General features: G+C 37.5%; 2 protein-coding genes across 4 annotated transcripts; both read left to right on the plus strand.

Annotated features, from left to right (window-relative positions):
* Window positions 1-698: 698 nt before the first annotated feature.
* LOC112576233 (serine O-succinyltransferase-like) lies at window positions 699-13,183 on the plus strand. Its single transcript, XM_025258535.1, has 11 exons — window positions 699-1,435; window positions 2,881-3,094; window positions 4,544-4,656; window positions 5,268-5,301; window positions 6,665-6,751; window positions 7,847-7,926; window positions 9,279-9,428; window positions 9,711-9,891; window positions 10,313-10,466; window positions 10,690-10,781; window positions 11,090-13,183. The coding sequence occupies exons 1-11, from the start codon at window positions 1,098-1,100 to the stop codon at window positions 11,168-11,170; spliced, it is 1,524 nt and encodes a 507-aa protein (XP_025114320.1). The 5' UTR covers window positions 699-1,097; the 3' UTR covers window positions 11,171-13,183.
* Window positions 13,184-13,688: 505 nt separating this feature from the next.
* LOC112576231 (zinc finger protein 420-like) lies at window positions 13,689-21,594 on the plus strand. Of its 3 annotated transcripts, XM_025258529.1 has the most exons (3): window positions 14,965-15,202; window positions 15,316-15,481; window positions 16,139-21,594. In XM_025258529.1, exon 3 carries the CDS (start codon window positions 16,463-16,465, stop codon window positions 19,607-19,609), a length of 3,147 nt encoding a protein of 1,048 aa, XP_025114314.1. In that variant the 5' UTR covers window positions 14,965-15,202; window positions 15,316-15,481; window positions 16,139-16,462; the 3' UTR covers window positions 19,610-21,594. The 3 variants fall into 3 exon arrangements, with proteins under 3 accessions (XP_025114313.1, XP_025114315.1, XP_025114314.1); XM_025258528.1 differs by lacking the exons at window positions 14,965-15,202; window positions 15,316-15,481 and adding an exon at window positions 13,689-14,484; XM_025258530.1 differs by lacking the exons at window positions 14,965-15,202; window positions 15,316-15,481 and adding an exon at window positions 14,743-14,861.
* The last annotated feature ends 1,416 nt before the right edge of the window (window positions 21,595-23,010 follow it).

The following is a 23,010-nucleotide window of genomic DNA, read 5'->3' on the forward strand; positions in this document are numbered from 1 at the left end:
GTCATTTTATTCCCAAGGGTGAAATCGGTAATTCATGGAAAAGAACATTGCTTTCGTAAATACAATGCGATGCTTAGACCTGCATGTGCGCGTTACTTACTGTTTCTTTAACCCAAGTTATAACTACGAAACTTCGGAAACAATAAGACGCTTTTCCATGGGTTCCCCGCATTGACCCAGGCCCTAGGAGGATATATATGTATAACGCACTTTGCGGCATATGTATATGACAAACCAAGCTTCTGCTGTTTACCAATCCACATACATGTAACATGAAACAACTTCAGGAGGCCTCATCGCTACACCTACAGTGTCTACACTGATAGGTTGTTATGGACGCCAAGATAAACATCATGACACCAGATAACGCCAATCTTGGCTTTGATATGAACCTTAAATCTTATTCAAACCTTCAGTAAAAACTTTCATTGCACTGAGCTCATAAATTTGAGTGTTTATTGGATTCCCTTACATCCTTTCATGGTGAGCAGTTAAGCCTGATATATTTTCACGCTGTCGTGTACCGTGTTTCTGAACTGTGACCTGCTGGCTTAAGCATTCATGAAAATGCGATTCAGGCGCAACGTGCACTTAACAATGAACACAACCGACAACAAAAATGACGAAGCAAAATATTTGTGTCCTACATTTCGCGGACGCAGACGCAGATTAGAACATGGCGAGAGCAAATACAACGACACTTCTGATTGGACCAAAACCCTGTCAATCAAGCGAGTCCTGATCAACAATAACTTTCGCAGAAACGAAGACATCGCGATTATTACGATGCAGATTTTAGGAGAATATGAATATGCAAACTGAAATAAACCCCTTCCGCGTATAAAGCAATCCTTGGGTGAAACCGCTACAAAGAGTTATAGCTTCGACACATTGGTTCTTCTTGCATAAAGGTCAGTGCCCAAAGTCTGTGGGTCAGTGTGTCTCCGATTTTTTTTTTTTCGGGATAGTTTGACTTGTGGCTGTAATCCAGGAAATGTGGAAGGCGGTCCACAATGGCTACTTATGACGATGTCTGAAATGAAAAGAGCTTCTCAGTCTAAGTAAGTCTAAGCAAGTGTTTGTCTGCTACAAAAGGAATGATGGCTGCATCTTTCAGCCGCAAGTCTTTATCGGTGTTACGGACTGCTAATAAGTATGGCTTTCCCACACCAAAAGAAACACGTTGCGAGAGTCGTCTGCTACGAGAAATCGAAAAACGAATGCAGCTTTTTTCTACAGTGAGAGGTTACTTCTCTCAGAAAAGACCAGATCGTGAGGCATTTGCAAGTTGTGGGCAAGCACGAAAGACACCTACTTTTCATCAAGTAGAAACACCAGAATACGGAGAGATTATAGTCGAAAGTCAACTCGACAAACCAGACCAGCCATCGCCATTCAAAGGACTCAGAAGCGATTTTCCATGTGTTTCAAGAAAGTAAGTTTTGCAAGTTCAGTGGCATTATTGTCATTGTCCTATCATTTTCTCAAGTTTTTATTGAAACATTATTTTGTAAAAGAGAAACACAATGTAAATGAGAAACACAAACCAAGATCAGAGAGATGCATATATTTTTCAGAGCAAATTTCCTTACACGTACTGTACAAGATGATCTTTTCTATAATTTATAAAAGTATAATTACTACATATCAAAAGGACAATATATTATTATTTAATTTCTGTGACAAGAGTGATAGCTAAAGAGACTTGACTGTTCTCTGTTTTGTTGTTTACTTGTCGCTGTGTAAAACATATATCAAATACATTAATTGCATGTTTATTCAGAAGAAAATGATTGTCACTTGTTCTAAGGTACATCCATACTTTTAAAAGCAAAGGTTATTTTTATGAAAGCATTACAACTGATATTTTGATCAGTGCTATGGTTGAAACACTACTACATGTATAGATTTTAAGGTGTAAACTAATACTGAAGTGATCCTATTGTACAAGAGAGACTGCATTGTCCTTTTCTCACTTTCTGGTTAACATGAATACATGACTACATCAACACACATGTTTAAAAGGACACACATAAACTACAATACAGAAAGGATGTGGGCCTATGAGACATATGGCATGTTCCCTGTGTAAAGTAGAAATACAAGATGAAGCACATGTACTCTTCTTCTTCAAAGCATACACCAGCATCAGGATGCAAGTCCCAGCACTGCAAGGTGTGCAAAAAAGACCCAGACACTGTGTCTTGGGTCATGAGAGATACCTCCTGAGGCAACCATTAGGCTGATTTCCCGCTTTCTGAATAGAGCCTTTAAATTGCACTATGCTGGTCAAGATGTACCAAAATAATATTGTTATACAATGAGTGATGTTCTTGTGGGTACGTTGTTATTTAAATGTTAATGACCCAGTGTATCTTTTTAATGTTGATGGCATTATATTTATATAATTATCATAATATATAATAGTCATAAGAAATTTGGTCTCTGTAGGTATGTAGAACTGTGAGGTAACAGTCATGGTCTTTATAACAGAACTGCACAGACCAGGGCTTCTGCTTACGCAAAAAATTGCGTACAGTACGCATTAAAAGTTCGGAGGATCCCTTCAATTTTCGTCAATGGGGTCCCCTTCAAATTTGGGCGAAGAACAGGGACCCCTTAAAAATCTGAAGAAGGGGTCCCTGGGATCCCAAAGAATTTAGCCTTGGCAGAAGCCCTGGCACAGACATATATGTGTATGTGCAACCAGCAGCAAGCGCCTCTAGAAATTTAGTATGTAGATAAGTTTTATTGTTCATTAAACAAACAAATGCTGCTATAGAAAGTTTCCTTTTTGCAGTAAATCGGACAGTGTGTGATATGAAAAGGCATAGATGTGAAAGGACAGAAGGAAATTTGTTTAAACATTTGTTGCTGCAGTGCAATGTCCGGCCCAGAGCCAGAATACGACAATATCACCAAGGGATATAAATTATTCGTTGACAACAAGCCATTTTATCTCAAGTACAATGAAGGAGTTTTACCAGAATTGAATGTGGCTTATGAAACCTGGGGCACCCTCAATGAGGACCGCAGCAACGCTGTCATCATCCACGCTGGCCTTTCGGCCAGCTCCCATGCCAAGAGTCATGTGGTGAGTTGTCTGTGATCAAGTGTGAGATATGTTGTCTTCTAACAAGCCTGAGTAACATTACCTGCTAGCAAGTTTGGAGCATATTGGGATTAGTCTGCTGGCAGGTAAGAGTCATGCGTTGTCTGTTGTTGTGCCAGTCTGCAGTAGTGAATTGTCTGATGTGTATTGTGTTTTTTGTAGGATGCAATATACGATTTCTCAAAATTTGGCAAATATTCCCCTGCATAGGAAGAGGTCAAGTTATAAAATCACATTTGTACAATAATATGCCTAATTAACATATTTATTTGCTCTCATGTTGGCTGAATCCCTGACAGCATATTGGTGTTTATAGCTGTATATTTCAAGAACAGAAGTGAGGCATTCACCCAGATTAAGGGTCATTAAAGAATAAAAACAAAGAAATGCATAATGTAAAATGCATCCTACTAGATCTTTAACCCTGTTAGCATGGCAGGCCATGATCATGGCTTTACCAGGAAACAGGATAAGTCGATTTTCATTACTTTTATTACAAAGTTCAAGTTTTCTCCTTTCCAAAAATGTATAGGTTTCTTGGTCTAATGTTTACCTCAGAGCAGCAATAATAAAAAACAAACTTCACCATCTGTCCTCATCACAGTCTTCAGATATATCAGTCATGTAATGTTGCATTTTTATGTCGTGCTAAAAGGGCTAAGTCTGACCTTGAAATCTCTTTGGTGATTCCCTTCATAGCTAATCCTCATTGTTTTGACTGGAGCATAAGGCGCTAGCAAATCTCTTCTAACCAGCTCAGTCCTGGGCAAGCCAGCCAACTTCATTCCTTGTATTACCTGCCGCCTCTGTCTCCTTGACAGTTTATTACCACATACCCAGTGGCTGCTTTTCTTTCTCCTGAGGAAATCCAGCTGAGAGCAGCATGCAGCTTGTGAGTGCATAGTACTGTTAAATGGTAGTGTTTGCATAGCTAGAGGTTGTTGTTGGTTGGATTTGGCCAAGGACTTCTTTAGGGCAGGAACTTCTTTCTGGATATTGTTACTACTCTTCGTACAAGACATTTCTGCTTCGGTTACTCAAGGTTTGGTGAGTTTCTAATGACTATGTCAGTGTTTCTGTAGCATCAATTATTTTTCTATATGGTGCATTGCTCGCCCTATACACAGTCCTTCTTTTTTCTCTTCCTGGACCTGGAAAAAGGTAGCGGTAAAATTACCTTCACAGTAGTTTATGATTTCTTCTCACCATCTCTCCTTCTTGCTCATACTCCCTTATTTTTGTATTTTGCATTTCTCACGCTGTTCTTTTAAGTGCATTAAACTTAATGCCAAAAACTGACATGTGATATATAAGTGCTTTTTTATTATTTCTTCTTTTTATGGACTTCTTTTTTTTTTCATGTTCATTATCAAATGATTAAGAACAATGCTTTTTGTTCATGTTCATTGTCATTGGTTGTTTTTACTGAAGGATAATCCCAAGCCAGGCTGGTGGGAAAAATTTGTTGGTCCTGGTCGTGCTGTGGACACTTCCAAATATTTTGTTATTTGCACCAACAATTTGGGTGGATGCTATGGCACCTCGTAAGTACTTTTTTCTCGTGAGTTAATGGTGCACTTGCCACCTCACTTTGGGGCAGCTGAACCAGGATAAGACTGCGTCACATGAATGCCCCTCAAAACAAATAAACAGAATGTTTTTCTCAAACTTCCAAAGCCAAACCTATTCCCTTGAACTCTTTTTTTTAATGGGTTTGACTTCACTTATTCTAAAAAAAAATGATGTTTATTTATTTAAGAAATATATTTGAAATATATTTAGCAGTTGAATGGTTATATCAAGTTAATGAGGTTGGGAAAGGGCTTAAATCAGGATGTATTAGGTGACCAGGAGATATAAGAATTCAGTTGTCATATTTATCCATAATATGAAAAGTTGTAGAATGCTCAAAATGTAGTTATTGGTTGAATTATCAAAAAAAAAAAAAAAAAGCTTGAAAAGGTTCACATGAAAATAATATAAACAGATTTTTCTAAAAAGGAACTTTGTTTTAAAATCTTGTGCTGATAAATGGCATGCTATGCTGTCAAAGGAAAAGTGATAATTTAATATTTTGTTTGTTCTTGCATTTATAAAAATTGCTATTACACATTTTTAACTGATTACCTACCAATCGTGATTTTTCTGTATTTAGAGGACCATCCACTATCAATCCTCTTACAAACAAGGTACGGACATACTCTTTGAGTCTGTGTTTGCATGTGTGTGAATGAAAAGAAAGAGAAGAAGAATATGCAGGCTTTGTTTTGCCTGTATGGTGAGAATATTGACAAAATGAGAATATTTGGTGCTCTTCAAAGGATGGTGTCCTTGTTACTGCCTTTCACCTTATCTTTATAAGTGTCTTAAGACTTATGGCATATTTGTTTATGTATTGTAAAACTGAGTTTCGCATAAGTTAAAGCATACATATATTTTTATGAAACTGTAAATGTTATGTTAATACATGTACTTAATCTGGTCAGGTATGCACTGTTGTAGAGAAGGGAAAATAGCTGTGGGTTATATGCGCACACTGCAAGTCCTGATGCATTTATTTATGACTCATTGAACTCAATGAAAGTTCTTATTTCGATTGTAAAAAGGGAATATGTGTATTTAATTCTACTTTCATAAAGACACAATTTTTTAAAACCCTACTTATGAGTCAGCACTTATAAGTACTCTCATTCAGCACTTTAAATGTTCATTGCAGAACAATCTGTTTTCAGCTAACGCTTCAAGTGTTGACCAACACCAAGTTTTCAGCCGGTACATTGTAGACAGAAGATTGAAGACAATAGATTGTGGACAAAATTACAATTATCTCAAATGTTAGTCGAAGATAAAACACATTTTCTGTCAAAAGTTTAAACAGCAGAGAAAATCTAATTAAATCTCAGTCATTTAGATGATAATTTAAGGCACAAATCCACTTTCCAAACTGGTCTGCAGGTTTTTCTAAGGTCTTAGAGTTCAGCTGTTCAAGGCTTATTTCTAAGAGTCCATTATGTTTTCTATTTGAAAAGCAGTCCAGATAGGCTATAGCTTTCATTCCCGCATAAAGTATTGTGTGGTAAGGATTATCTTAGCTCATGTAACAAAAGATGAGGGAAGATTTGTGTATTACGCCGAGCTAGCAACTAAGGCTGTATCACGGCAAGGCAGCCAGAGCTATAAACAGATGCCACATGCAAAGAAAAAACAGCATGTCTTAGAGCTGAACCCAGGACAGCCAACCTTCACTGTATTGGTGACAGGCACTAACTGTTGTGCCACCGGACCTCCCATGTAAAAAAATAAACACAAATGTTTAGGTGTACAGATTTGATTGATAAAAACTCTAAACTTATTATTGCAAAAAGAATATCCCGAGGTAATGTGTACATATAAATTGTAGATAAATGTAATTTCTAGTCAACTAAGTAAATGTGTACTATGCTTGGACTTCTTGTGTTGAAGATCTTCTCTGTCAAATGACTATGATGAGATATTAGGATGTATTCATGAAAGTGCATTTTATTAATAGTTTTTTAACATTACTGTCTGCAGCCATTTGCTACTACATTTCCCATATTGAGTGTGGATGACATGGTTAACGCACAGTTTCGACTGCTAGATCACCTGGGCATAGAAAAGGTAAGGTCTTCCCCCCACACATACATTTTAATCCCAGAAACATGTATGTTATCTCCAAATCCAGTTCAGATTGAATAATATTAATAAACCTAGTCCAGTATGTTGGGCATCTTCTCAGACAACATTACAAGTTCATGGAACATGTGATGTTATCAGTGGAAAGTTTTGAATTTAAAAAGAAATAAATATCATTCAAGTATCTTCAGTAACACTCTGCAATGGATCCCTATGTTATTGCAGTAGTAATGGTGAACATTGGGTGCACAATGGATAACACTTATCTGATTTAAATATTCACCACGTCATCAACATTCAAACAGGCCAATCCACGCAATCAGTAAAGGTATACATATATACATAATAAAATATAATTAAGAAAGGAAGTGTGAAAAAGAAATTGTATATATATACAACAGTTATTTACACCACGGTGAGATGTTTGTAATTTTACATCTTAGTTTTCAACTTTTTTGATGTTGTAGCTGACAGACCAGTCCACTGTCACTTGATTTGGTGATGGATATATTTCACCAAATAGTTCACATAAATGTATATGCTTCACAGTTTGAATCACGAGTTTTTGGCTGTCCTGTTCAATGGTTTGCTTCTATTTCTCAGGCCTGTGTTTACATAAAGGTTTGCAATGACGATAACTTCACACGCCTGCAGATACAGGGACAAAGTAAAATCCACAATAATCTTTAAGTATCCTCGAGATGGACTTCTGCTTTCTCACTAACATGCAATTCAGAAAAGTGGTTATTTTTTTTTTTTTTACTCTGAGGCCAAGTTACCTCTCTCTGTATTTTGGATGTCAAAGGTCACCCTTTGATGCTGGATGATAATGATGATGATGATGTAGTTTTATAACGCGCTAGTATCCGCATCACAAAGATGTCACTGGTTAAAATTAACAACCCCTGTCCTAGCCATTTACAGAGTAGTGGCAACGACCAGTGGACAGTGAAGAAAATACGTTTTCTTCACACTCCCTATCTTTTTTGTTTTGTTTTGTTTTGTTTTGTTTTGAGAAAGGACATAATAAAATTCATAAATAATCCAGAATATATCTATTCATTGTTTCCATGGAAACAGCTTTATGCATCAGTGGGATCGTCACTTGGTGGGATGCTCTCATTGATGACAGCTGCGCTCCACCCAGACCGTGTTGAGAGGTAAGCCGATATCATTCTGTTTTGAAGGATAAAGTGTCTGGTTTTATTTATATGTTGTGAACAATAAAAAGTGACATCTATTTCTAGGATTTTATCTTCCTGTCTTTTGGTCTATTCATCTTTCTGTTTGCTTTCAAGTACTAATTTACTCACTGTTGTTGCAGTCTTGCTACCCTTGTCAAACATGAAACTAAGCCCAAATTTAGTGACAAATAGGATATTTGTGCATCACAAAATGTAAAGACATTTTTTTGTTTTGAGAGAGAGAGAGAGAAGCAAAGTTATATTTTATTTTCTGATGACTGCAACCTTCAGTCTAAGATGCTTAAGTTCATACTAATGAGGTGTTGCCATAACTGAGTCTACTTTTGTGACTGTTGAAAATGCTGATGAACATTGGACAGAATTATTTGACTGACTTATATTTTGAGAATTAGTATATCATATAACTAAGCCCCCATCTCTTTGTAGAGCAGTTTATCCATATGATTTTTTTCTTTGACAAAGAATTTATTAAAACACCTTTCATGTTAACGAAAGTATGATCCTACTTGGAAATGGAATCCTCGTGTGTACAAGCATCATGACCTGCACTCCTTGGAAGGTGTAGACTGTGCATTGGATGGTGTTAGCAGAACACAGAGCACCAATTTTGAATACAGCATACAGAAAATGTTGATTCATTGATTTATAATTTATCTGGAAAAAGACTCAATAACTCTGATTTTGAGAAACATTTTGCATTCCTCTCTTTAATATTTCCTAAGCAGACTTGGAAAAGAACAGAGGAGAGCGAGGCACAGGACGTCGTAACCACAAAGGCCCAACTGAGGGATGCTGTCCTAAACCGGGTCCACTGGCAAGGTGTTGTTGCGGCCCTATGCTCCTCAAGGAGTAGCAAGGAATAAACTAAACTAAAAGTTCTTTAATATTTATCTGAAAGGTTGAAATTGTAAAAGAAAAATCGGGAATTGATGGTTCTTTTTCTTCTTCCTATTCGCTCCCAGTGGAGCATAGAGCTGCAACTACACCATGCCATCAGATCCAGTTCTGGGCATCCCTTTCTAGTTGGGACCATGTCATGCCAGCTGCCTCCACCTCGTTGTGGACCAATCTCCTCCATGTCTGTCTGAGTCTCCCAACCCTGTGCCTCCCCTGTGGGTTCCAGCCCAGAGCTTGTCTTGTTAAATTGCCAGCCAGCTTTTGCAAGGTGTGACCGATCCAGCCCTACCTCTGCTTCTTGATGGTTCTTTTTAATCCACACATTTTGTTTTTCTTTGACACTCATTGCTTTTCTGATGTGAAATTTGTAATGTTAATATTGATTGTGCGCCTCTGTTTTCACATTGCAGAGTTGTGTCAATTTCATCATGTGGTCAGTCTCACCCATCTTCTATTGCCTTGAGGTATCTGCAGCGCAAATGCATCATGTGTGACCCCAACTGGAACAGAGGGCATTATTATGGTGGGACTTTTCCAAAGATTGGTATGAAACTTGCAAGGTGAGATTGTTTACATACTTCTATTTATACCATGCTACAAATCTGTTCCATGTTTCTTCACATTTTAATTCATTTCACTATTTCTATAAAGTGGGCAAAAAGTCAAGCTTTTCATTTTCTGGCCATATTTTATCAAATTTGACTCAACAAAATTCTTTGTTGTGAACAGTTTATCTACTCTCATTTTCTATAGTACAGAATGCCAAACAAAGTGAGCCTTCACAATGTTGGCATTTGTATGATTATTAAGTAAATATGCTGCTGTTTGTATTTATTGAACAGAGAAATTGCCACAATGACTTACCGAAGTGGTCCGGAATGGGACGAGCGTTTTGGACGCAAGCGTATCAGTGAAGAAGATCCATCACTGTGCCCCACATTTTTGATTGAGAGCTACCTGGAACATCAAGGAGAAAGTTTTAGCACAAAATTTGACCCCAATTCTCTTCTGTATATATCAAAGGTACAGCTGTGCTATTGTTTAAAAATTTGTTATAGATGATATACATGAAATTTATGTTCTTGGTTTGTTACTTTTACAGTGGTTTTATTTCTGAGTTCATTCAAATATGATTTGTACATGTTGTTTGTTTTTGAAATTGTCTTGGTGAAATGATAATCCAGTAAACTTACTGTTAACCATTAACTAATCTTTTGTTACATGTATTTGCAAACCTCTTAACTTAAACTAAATGCATTAAAGTAGGCATAAAATGCTTTGATTCTGCAGAGTAACTTGTTGACATTTATTGGTAACTTTTGATAGATTTATAAGGGAAGTTTGGTATCTAGTTTGGATGAAGAGCTACATATTGCCTGTTACTAAGTTGGTAAAAAAAAAAAATGGCATATTTATGAATTTCTGTTTCTACTGCTGTTTACAGGCAATGGACATGTTTGATGTGGCAGAGGGCTTTCCATCTTTGGAGGCAGGACTGGCACGAATAAAGTGCCCAATAATGGTAATTGGTGTTCAGACCGACATTCTTTTTCCCATCTGGCAACAGCGGGAACTTTCTGCTACCCTTCAGAAAGCAGGTAGTGTATTTCACAACTACTTCACAATCAGGCCATACGTGCAATTAGATGGTTGTTTTAGCTTTTCTGATTTGTTTTTTAGCTTGTCTCTTTCTGCACGAACATGCTAATAGAATTGGCCTGTTCATTCTGATGACAACTATTAAAGTATTGCATGCAAAACATGTGTGATTAACATGGCTGTTTACCTGAGACCAAAAAACTTCTTTACTGAATCTCTCAGGTAACAATGCTGTAACATATTACGAACTTAACTCCATCTATGGACATGACACTTTCCTCTTGGACCTGAATGGTGTTGGAGCTGGAGTCAAGGTATGAAATTTCCAAATTTTTATTGTATTTGCTTATTTTTGCAAGCACATCCTTGTTACTGTCATCATAGAGAAGTGACAGAAATGATGTTTGATTGTGGGTGTGTGTGAGAGCTTTTGGCATGCGTAAGTCATTAATAGCTCTTTTGCAATACATTTTACTGTCTTTTTATTTCACTTACATCATCATTTGTAGAAGTTTTAAAATAGGTCCATAAGGATTGTAATGAGTGTTTTTATCTACGTGTAGTGTTTATTTACCATTATGATTTCTTAAGACATAAGGTTTTGATTATTCCGATTATTCAGGGATTTCTGGAAACGCATCAGATAGAGTCTGGGAATCTGAGCAAGAGCACGCAACTGGATCAGGACAGAAAGCACTTCTAGACTGGCTCTAACTGAGCAGCCACAGGGATGTTTGGCTTAAAGTCAGTTCAGATATGCTATGGTCACTCTGCCTTCATTTTCACTTTTGTTGCTTCTCTCACACACGTCATCTGAATCTCTGAATGAAATATGCAAATCCCAAAGACTTGTATAAGAAAAAATTTCCACAAGTTTTGTATATAAAGACATTCCTTCCCTTTGAGTTATATTTGCTGTGTGGCTTGAATTTGCTGTGTGGCTTGAACAAGATTTGCTGTAGTTGCCTCAGTTGACTAACAGTATACTTAGTGTGATAGTAATGTGACAAAGCAGATAACTTACTCTCACAGTCACAGCAGGAAGAGGAACAGACAGTAAAAGAAAGTTCTGTGAACTCGGGCAAGAATTGCTTTTTTTAAAAAAATCGTCTTCTTCACCGATTCCTCGCTGTCAATAAAACATAACCAAAATTCTGCCAATTGTGCTGCCTTGAACTGAGAAGGATTGGCTCCTTTCGAAAATTTGTAATCAACAATGCTACTAGAAGTTTTTGCCACCTCATACTATCGAGATTTGACTACTGCCATGCATTCTTAGATGGTTGTCACAAAGACACAAGGAAGAGGATGGGGAGTTTAATATTCTTCTGCCTGGCCTACTTTCATAGCACATCCTCATCGATCTTGCCTTCATTTTATGATGATGCTGCAGCAGCTTACTGAGTGTGAAATAGAAGATTACTTGTATGTGTTATACCATTATTACAAATGCAGCTTCTAGCTAATTCAGTCTCTTGTTACACACCACCTCATTTTCTCTCTTCTTCCTACACACGCAGGCGTCATCTAACAAGAATACTGTCTCTTTTTCTACTATGAACTTCAGCTCAGGGATTCTTTGCCCTACAATGTTAGACAATCCCTCACAGCTTTTAAACCTGACCCTGTACATAGAACCAAAGCTACAGATTTATGGCTACTAAGGTTTTATATCATGTTAAGTAAGAACTTGGTAGGGCTAAATTCCGAGCTCTTACAGCTCTTTCTGTGGTGGAGAATGTCACATAACACATCCAACATCACTATATTCACACGTTTATTCAAAATAATAAAAAAACAATGAGATGTATCCCAGGACAGAAATGCTCAGAGAGAAGTATTGTAGCTGTCCACTGAGCCTGATCTTTTAGCAGTATGCATACCTTGCTGGACATGCAATTGGTGTTTGTCCTGTTTTATATGAGTGGTGAAAATGTGCATACCTAGTACATGTGCCTTATAAATACTGGACTTTATTACTGAAGTGTCCAGTACAGGAGCAAGAAAACAGTGCTTGAACTTAGTATGAACATGAGGAACACTTTCTTTTTTAATTTTAATTGTGAGGGGACTAGCGTATTTAGGTGATTTTCTTGTTTGAATTGTATTATTGATTTTTAATGAATGAATACTCCACAGAAGTTTGGAAAACTGCACAATGGAATTTAAAGCATAATAAACTTTTCTGATTGCAAAATCATTTAAGCCAGGAGAATTACTTTGTATAGACAAATTACAAGTTTTACTTTCAAATTCTAAATTTTGCTTCTCTGCCTTGTGGCTATGATCAAAGTGTATTTTCAGAGACAGCAATGCAAAATTAGTCTGATACCTGTTGTCAGGCATAAAATTATTGATGCAGGAAATTATTTTGGGGGCTTGTGTACATTGTATTTGTATTTTATGTTCTTTTTTATTAAATTACTGGTGTACTTTTCCCAAATGCTAATCATTATGCCATGAAGTGGTGTGGCTGCTATCAAAATTTGCTGTGACTGTAGTATGCTGTTACAAACCAAGGTTTTCAAAACATGGGGCTGCTTTTATTTTCTGTCATTGGTTTTTACAACTGTTTTTGTTTATATTGATTTACTTTGACAGGTAAATGTTTTATAATGGTGTAAATACACTTAAGGTTTCCCCTGTTGTTGATGACTGGCATACAGAAGTGCAAGTATGGGTGGCTGCATATGTATTAATAAACTGTGCTTTGGAATCCTTTGAGTTTCAAACTACATCAAGAGGTCAGTGAAAGACAAATATGAAAATCCAAAGGTCATCTGTTGCCATGTTGCAGGTGTGAATCACGTACTTTGCTAGTGGATAATTAATGGATGGGTTTTGGAGGCTGAAATTTACAAATTAGGTTTATATCGCCTATATCTACTGATATCTGCAAAAAACATAAATTATTCAGATTGGTCTTTATATTAAAAAAATAAACAAATTTGCTAAAGTGAAAACCAGCTTCATTGAACCAATGTACCTCACCAAACTTGGTGGAACCTCAAATTTACTCCATGACTTTACAAGGCCTAGTCCCAGTTTTAACCAGCAAGAAAAAAAAAGTCACCATTGCATGGTTCATTGATTGCAAACAACTCTATGGCCCACTCCCCTCTGTTCAACCCAATTTGTTCAATCCCCTTATTTCCATAACTCAACTTGTCTGCAGTATCAATATCAGGTACACAAATCAGGTGAAGAGAAAAGATTACCTGGCCTCAGGTACAGAAATGCCATCATTCATGTGGTAAAGTGGCATAAGGAGTCTGTGGCTGAGAGTTACAGAAAAGGTGATCTTTGGTTAGAGCACTGCTAGCTGGTGTCATCATAGGCGCACCAATTCAATACTTGTATTGGGAAGAGACCTACACCTCCATCCCACACCATCAATCCAGTTATTGGGAATGACTACTTGACTCCTTAGGAAGGTAAAGCTTCAGGAGGGAGAGATGTGCTTTCTCTCTCACACACATACACAAGCTGGACCCGAGAGAGTAGGATCTCGAACACCTCATGGTCTCTATCTTTACATTCAGTTATATAACCCAGCCCAACTATCGCCGTGTAGGTCTCAATATAAATATAAATAAATATTTAATATCTTGGATCAGATATGAGTCATTACAAAACGTTTGTGCTTCCTGCGGAATATAAATATTTTTGTCGCCTCGTATGCGCCAGGACGGAATTTGACCCAAGGCATAAAATCCTCTCTGTAATGACTAGCTTGTGCTACTGGCCGTCTCGTTAGAAGCATGCCTCAACACCAGTGACTAAAGATGCTCTTTGGCAGTGACAACGTAAACTCAGAAACGATATCATTGTGACTACAGACTGTAGTCCACTTTTAAAGCACGAGCGCGGTACGAGCGAAGAGTCCTGCAGACGCGTGCACCAATGGCAGCCTCCGTCGCGAAATCTCTCGCGAGCTCGTATTATCTATGCGGTCAAGGTCACGTGAAAAGTTTGCACCTCGGGATGGCAAAAATATTGTCCATAAACCAGAAAAAGGTAGGTTTAAAGTTATATTTTCTCTGCAAGTTTAAAAACTGATGAGAAATTAGACAATCGTATTCGCAAAGTCTTTACAGTGGACGCTGGATACATGCATGTGTAATGTTGGCTGGGTTGTGCTGCCTTTCAAGCATAAATTAATACAATACATCTTTATTAATATAGATCACGATGTAAAACTCCTGACACCCATCCCTCCAAAATATTTGTGCTTACTTCCCTTTGTTTCATCCCATCCTCTTTTCGTAAAGTATGGTACCTATCTTTGTTCAATTACATTATAGTTCGGGCTAAGATCTGCAGAAACCACTCGCTTCAGCATAACATCCGGGTCACGAGCATTTCCACTTCTTCAGAGGCGGAGATAAAGAAATGTTTGATCAATATCTTTGCACTGTCTATCAACGGAGATCTGTGTGCTTTTAACGAAATGCAGTGTAGAAATCTTAAGACAATATTATCACTAAAATCTTACCATTAGAGGCCATGTACCACGTTTGTTTGCGTTTAATTGTTAAAGAGATGGCTACGACACAATCACATACATGTATCTTGGTTTTCATCGGAATGCTGATGGGAAATGTTTCATATTAATTCAAGGAATATATACATTATAGTAAACCATTGCAAATTTAAGATCCACTTTGCTGGTAGTTCTAGGAGAAATACTAACAGTTTTCCCATTGACAGAGTTTGCTCTTGCCGCCATCGATCGGTATGGTTGGTTGTCGTCTGCTAGAGTTGTCAGTTTTTGGCAGAACTTTAATGAGCCGCTAAAACTAAAGCCATTTATCAATATAACGATGGTCTTTGATGACATTTTTCCAGAGCAATTCGGAGAAATAAGGTTCATATAGTACTTGATGTTAGTGCATGTGAAATCGATATCAGAGTCGCAGTTTGCACGAAGGCGCAGTACTCGTGGTGTAGAGTATTGCTTGAATATCAGAGAAGACACTCTTCATAGTGAGAACTCTAAGATACGGGATTAAAGGTGGGTGGGATAGAACTGCTGGGAGAATAGTTTTCGATCAATACTTATTATATTCATTAACATTCTCAAGAACATTTTTCCTGTTCATTTGGCCCATTTACCCTTCAAAATTCTGTAGACATTTCAGTGCCTATTAAATGTGAAACCCTGTCTTGGAGAGAATTATTTACATCATTATTTTACAAATGTTATTTATTACATAATTTCCCTCACTGTTGTCTTTTCTTATGTTATTTTTATGAAAATGTCCCAGATAGTATAAATGGAACCTCTAAAGCTGGTAGTCTTGTATTCTGGCCAGCAGTGTAAAAAGCTCTGGGCATAAAAGTTTACATTTTATCAGCTTTTCCCTGCATCTCCTTTTATTCACAGCTCCTTAACATGATACATTTGTTGATTTTTATAAACAACCCTACCGTCGTAGAAAGCTCAGGTGCAGTAGACAGTGACATCTAAAAGTAATTTTATAAAACTATTTGTTACTTCATCAGAACACTTTAGTGAAATACTGCCCTTTCAGTAACTTTCAGCTTTGGAACACATGAATTATAGTTACAATATATCTTAAAAATACAACTATGTTTTTTTTGTTTGTTTTTTGCTTGTTATAATTATTTTTAATTCTTGGATTGAATGTTTATTACTTGTTTGTTTCAGACCTAACATAACTCTTCACTACAATAAAGTCTGAGGAAGATTCACAGTTGAGACCTGTCAAAAGGAATAAGTCTTTTACATTCTGAGACAGAGGATGCATTTGCTTCAGACATGCCGCATGCAACCAGTAGTTTGACCTGATCTTGGACTAAAACCTGTCTCAAAAGCCTATATTGTATGTGCTATGTGGAAAAAGTGACTGAGATTTAATCTTAATACAAAATGCTGGTGTCCTAATTTTGATAATAAGTGCTGTCTTGAACTCTTGGCACAACAAAGACAGCACTTTTAAAGAGTGCTACAGAAATCCATAGTATCTGTTACATGCCCACAATTTGTAAGATACGTAGAGCTACATCAAAGTCTCAAACAATGACATCACACCAAAAGATGGAGTGTGGTCCCATCAGTGAAAGTGATACCATTTCATCTGCATATGCAAATTGCCTTTTTCAGCCTCAGCACCTTCAATGTCTACCATCACGGGGAGGAGTTCAGTCAATGTTTCTGCAAAATCCAGAGATAGAAGGCCTAGTGGAGCTTGCCTCTGGAATATCACAAAAAGCACAGCAAGCCACTATGCCTAGCTCTTTACACTGTGAGTTCCTGCATACAGTCTGCCCCAGCAGCCTGCATCATCCCTGGAGCCAGCAAATTGCATCAACTCATTCAGAACCAATGCAGTCCATTTTTTCTCACAGTCATCTCTTGGATGTGCATTCCAATATTTCTGTTGAAACTCCGCTAGCAATCAAAGAAATGGTGCCTGTCACAGCAAGAGCCTTGGAGCTGATGCAACCAGCGCAGGTGCTGCTTCATCTGCAGCAACAAACTGCACATTTAGAGGCCTTGCAGTCAACGCTGTCGCAAAATGCGGATGTTGGATCTTGGGGATGCCTTCCTAATGAGGCATTAACACATGGCATGTCAGGGATGGAGGTCACTTCTTTAGAAGGTGGGATGATGAGAAATGTTAACAATCTGCACCAACCTATGCAACATGCAACCTCACTTCTGGATGCTGGACAGTATGCAGAGGTGAAGGCTCAGCAAAATCTTGGTGTTCAAATCCCTGACCATGGTTCAATAAAAGATGTGTCAGATGATCCAAAGGAAGAAAGCTGTGGAAAGCATCTAGAGAGAGGTGTGCGTACCTTGCGAAAAGATGAAGATGTGTACCCTTCTGCGTGCTACCTTGATGATCATGGTGCTAAACATCAATGTGAGTCAAATGCCATTGTTTCCCCCGTGCCGGTTGCAAGTCAGACACAGCCATTACCAGAGGTCTGTTTACATGCCTCATATTTACAGGCATCTCAGCTGCTGTGTGAGCTAAGTGAGACAGTGGCAGCATCCAAAAATACCCCTGAACTGAAGTCAGATAAAGCTGGTGTTGCACAGCCTGACAAGAAAGGTTTTAAAGGTGGAAGGCCTTATCAATGTAGTGTGTGTAGAGCAGCATTCAAGCAATTATCTCATCTCAAAGGCCACTTGATCAGCCATACCAGTGATCGACCTTACAACTGTTCCAGCTGTAAAGGTGCTTTTAAAAGGCGGTCAGATTTAAATTGCCACCAAAAAGCTGTTCATGATGAACCTCTTCCTCATAGCCGACACCGAACTGCCGTTAGGAAAAACTGTGTTTTGAATAAAAATGTGTTAACTCGTAGCAGTAAACAAGCCTATCAGTGCACAAAGTGTAAAGCTGCTTTCAGAACACGATATTTGTTGAAGAAGCATTCTCTGGTTCACATTAATGAAAAGAATTATCAGTGTAGTGAACAAAATTTTACCTCCACGCAGATAGGTCGAAAATCTCACAGACAGATTCGCAATGGAGGTATGAAGTCTGGTTCACCAGTTAGTAGGGCAGTTGGTGAAAGGCAGACACATGTGACAGTAACTCCTTGTGCAGAAATCTCCTTGAAAGCATCGCAGCTTTTAAGTGAACTGAGTGAGACAGTAGCAGCAAACACAAAATCTTCAAGAATAAGACCAAAAAGAAAGAGTATTGATGATGATGATGATGGTGGTGGTGATAGGCCTTACCAATGCAGTATATGTAAAGCAGCCTTCAAATTGGCATCGCATCTGAAGGGTCACATGGTGGTGCACAGCAGCCTGCGACCTTACAAGTGCATGATGTGTGACTTTTCCTTCAAGAAAAAGTATTTGTTGAAAAACCATATGGTGGTGCACAGTAGTGAAAGGCCTTACCGGTGCAATGACTGTGATGGTACCTTCAAAAGGTTCAAAGATGTGAAGTCTCACAAATCAATTCACTGCAAGAGACAAAAGTCAGATTCACAGGTAGTCATGAGCCCAGGTGAACATCAAAGGCAGCTAGAGGCTGTAAACAATGCAGACAGTTTTTTGACATTTTCAGGGGAAAGAGCAAAAGGTAATGAAACAGGTGACAGTGCCTACCAGTGCATTAAATGCAGTGTTACCTTTAACCAAGTGTCACAGCTAAAAAGCCATATGTTATCTCACAGTGGTGACAGACCCCACCAGTGCACAGAGTGTAAGTTTGCCTTCACATCTGCTGCAGACTTGAATTTACACCGAACGTCATCTCACAGTGATGACAGACCCTATGAATGCAGTGAATGTGAAGCCACTTTTAAGACAAAAAGCCTGTTGAAAAATCACAAAATGTGGGTTCACAGCAATGAACGTCCTCACCAGTGCAGTGATTGTAAAGCTGCATTCAAGACAAAGTCTCGATTAAAAAGCCACAAATTGATCCATAGCAGTGAGCGACCATTCAAGTGCAGTTTATGTACAGCTTCATTCAAAAAGTCAATCTATTTGCGTGGTCATATGCAAAGTCATAGTACTGAGCGACCTTTTCAGTGTACTGAGTGTGAATCTTCTTTCAAAAGATTTCAGGACCTTAAGTTTCATAGGATGATTCACAGTGGAGAAAAACCATATTCGTGCGATGAGTGTGGTCTTGCCTTCAGAAAGCTGGGCTATTTAAAAAGTCACCTGCTTATCCACAATGATGACAAACCTTTTCAGTGCTGTGAGTGTCAGGCAGCTTTTAAGAGATCTGCAGCTTTGAAATTTCACCAACTAGTTCACGGTGATGACAAGCCTTACAGATGTAGCGAATGCAATGCAGCCTTCAACAAATTAGCACAGCTGAACGAGCACACGATCATTCACACAGGCCATGCTCCAGCCCGACCTTACCAGTGCAGTATATGTAGGGCCAGTTTCAAAAGTTCTTTTGATTTGAAAAAACACATGAATACTCACAGTAGTGAAAGGCCACATCAGTGCAGTGAGTGCAAAGCTTACTTTAAGAGCATGTTCACTTTGCGAAACCATATGATCACACATAGCAGTGAACGACCTCATCAGTGCACTGAATGCAATGCAGCTTTTAAAACGTCATATCGCTTGAAAAAACATACGCTGGTTCACACCAGCACTAGAGTAGAGATGTTTGCTGAATGTTTTTGAAGGAAGAAGTCATGAACAAGAGACCTCTGTAAAGACTTTCATTCAGAATTTTCCACAGAATAAATGCAGAGACATGATCACTGATGATAGTGAAGATGAGAAATGGGTACAAAAAAAAGATAAAGGTAGAAGCACAGAAGTGGATATTATCAGCAGACACTTCCTATCTTCCGTGACATAATTGCAAAAATAGATTTTAAATATGTGGCATAGAATCCATGCTGAACCAGCATCTGGCAGTTATTTCTCTGAGCAAAATGCAAAAATGATGAGTGTCATGAAAGAAAGTTTAATGATTTCTTAGGACCACATCAGGAAATGCTGCATTAGTTACCTAAAATACGGTTTATTACTGCTGGACATCCTGACACCTAATCATTTCTGCTGCAGATTTTGTTTTTATTGTAGTTTTGATTTACCTGTTACAGTTCTATGCAGTATGTTCTTCTGATATTTGGACATAATATTTTTTTTTAATATGATGTTCAGGATCTGTACAAAAATCAGAGTTGAAATAGTTTTCATCAGTGATACATCATACAAAATTTATTCTTGAAAGACTGTATTCTGTTTCTTGTATGGTACCCTCCATGCCTTCCAGTCTTTCCCTATATATATTAAACAAATCTTTTTCTACATTTTGGCTGTTTTTTGCTTTCTGTTAATAACATCTACTGCTGAACCTGCTTTTGTTTTGTTATTGCTGCTGTTGGAAGTGATACAATATGCTGACAGATGAGAAACACGGGTGTGCACTTGTTTCACTCTTCACTGATTGCACAAATGTGGAGATAAAAAATATTTTGTGATTATTATTATTATGAGGATTTTTTGTTATTGCTTAAAAATCCAGGTAGAAATAATAATTTGCCTGGTCCCTGAATGGGATGGTTTGGATGGTCACTATACAGCTGACAGTGAAAATATTTATGTACAATATGTTTTACACTCTTCACATGCTTCTGCTACTGTTCTGGTGAATGTTAGTTCAAATGTTTTATAAAGATCTGCTCATTTTAGTGTTAAAAGCATTTAGTAGTCTTCATAATTCTTATTTTGGGGTGTCTGATCATTTTGTTGATTAAAGCACATTCAGAATGTCTCCAAACAAGAAATAAAATGATCCAAGTACTTGTCCATATGCTGTGCAAATGACTATCAGAATATTTTTGGTTCTGTGCACAAGTTCAGCTGGTTATTTTACAGGGGTTCAAATCCTGAAACTTTTTTTATCCAAACACATGTAAGAAATTTGTATGCCCCAGTAACTATCTCACATAGTCTGTTTGCCTCTAGACTATTTCTAGATTAATTCTTTTTAATCTTTCTGACCTAAAGCCTTCATTAAGACTCACAGATCACAGACTTGGTCACTTAAAATGTTACAAATGAGTTGAAAGATTACAGTAATACAAAATCTTGCATGTGTTTCAATGCACAAATGTATTTGCGTTGGTTTGTTTGGTGTCCTCTTCGGTTACATTCCAGTAATATATGAAGAGTGATGGACTCATTCAAAACATACACACATTTGTGCGACACCATTTTGTTATGTGTTGAGTATGCTATTCACAGCAGGTACATGTTCAAAATAAAACATGTATAATGTTAATCCACCAGATGTGGATGGCATTTTGACTGCTCCTCTTAACAGTATATGCATTCCTTTTTAGGAGTTAGCAACACTGCCTGCCAAACAATGTATTTGGACATTTAATTGTCATTCCTGTGATTATAGAATTGTTGATAAAATAATACTTAATACAAGTCATACAGGTAAATAATAAGCTAATGTATAGATAGTTCTTGTTTCCATCTGTAAAATGCATCTTGACCCATGTAAAAATTTAACAATAGTACTTGTATCTTTTGCACTATTATTGAAACACATTTAATATACCTGTTAAAATAAAGTTGGGGGGAAACTTTATTTACGGATGTTTTTCAATCGGAAATAAACGCCTTAGGCTTCAGGCTCAAAACAAGATACATTGTCTCAAAATTTGCTGGTGAGTGACTGGTCCCCTATCATAGCCTCCTCCACCAATCATGCCATCGTATCCACACTTGTTGCTGGATATTAGTTCGTGATGATACAATTGCACGACTAGTTCAGAAGTGGTGCATCACCTTCAGATACACAAATAATAATTTTATAGTGCAATATCTTAGCCCGAAAACCGACGCAATGCGCGGAACAAGATCACAGACTATAGTCACAATTAATGATGTAGAACCACAAACTAATATATACATACAATCTATACACGTCCTATAGGTAGAAGGAAGAACAATGCAACGACTCGCAGCAGAAAGGGGCTTTAACGGTAACGACCCCTGAGAATAAAAGGGGTTAGTAACACCCCGAGAATACTGAGAATAAATGAAGAAATCTTGAGAATATTAAAAAACTGCAAAAAAGATGATCGTCACTTCAGTTTGTTCACTTGAAGTTGAACTCAAGGTCGTTGCGGAAGCGCGGTGGAGTAGAATCCAACCACACGTCCATGATCCAACCAAAAGATCCAAACAGCTCACACTTCAAAATTACGTTATATCAAAGATAATTTATATTTACTAGCTTTGATTATATACCAAAACAGAAGAAGGGAGAAAACGCAGCAGATTCACACACGAACTAATATACACGTCCATGGATTCACATGAAAACATAAGCTCCAACACTTTTATCCAAATCGAAACATGACCACAGCACAGAAGCAAAACCATTGAGGAGAGCCGATCCCCTCAGCCGGCCCATTAGAGTTCGAACTGAATATGTGTCTGTGCCTCCAAGACTAGCATAATCACGGGAAATTCTAATTAATTTAACATTTAGCATACATCTCTGTATTTCTGTCGTCATCGACTCATCATTACCACGAATGATGAGTAATGTTTAATGATGTATATTTTCATTTAGTTCGTCTAGTTCAAGTAGTTCTAGTTCGGGCTCGCTTGATTGCCTTGAATATCCTACATTATGTGTGAAAGAACTAGAGTGTTTTCGAGTACACAAATGCCAATTTAATTAAAAAGTCAAATCTTATTCTACATGACCTTCCAATCTTTCACTCAACAAGGTTTCCAATGCGTGATACGCCATTACCTAATGAGCAAGAGTACATGCCCTTATTTTAAAATAGACTTACTTCCCTTTTTTAGAAAAATGCTACTTCAAAGTAAATTAAATACCTGACAAATCAATTTAAAATTCTTTTAAAGGATATATTATGAATTGTGTTGATATATTTAAAAGATTAGCTTAACTGTAGTAATATAACATAGCAAAACAAAGATTATTATTGAAATATATTATACAAAATAATTAAAACCTTTCAAATAACGTAAAATAAAAAATATATAGTAATAGTTCATGCACAGTAATGTCAGTCATCTGT

This window comes from Pomacea canaliculata, linkage group LG11, assembly GCF_003073045.1.
Source record: "Pomacea canaliculata isolate SZHN2017 linkage group LG11, ASM307304v1, whole genome shotgun sequence".
NCBI lineage: Eukaryota > Metazoa > Mollusca > Gastropoda > Architaenioglossa > Ampullariidae > Pomacea > Pomacea canaliculata.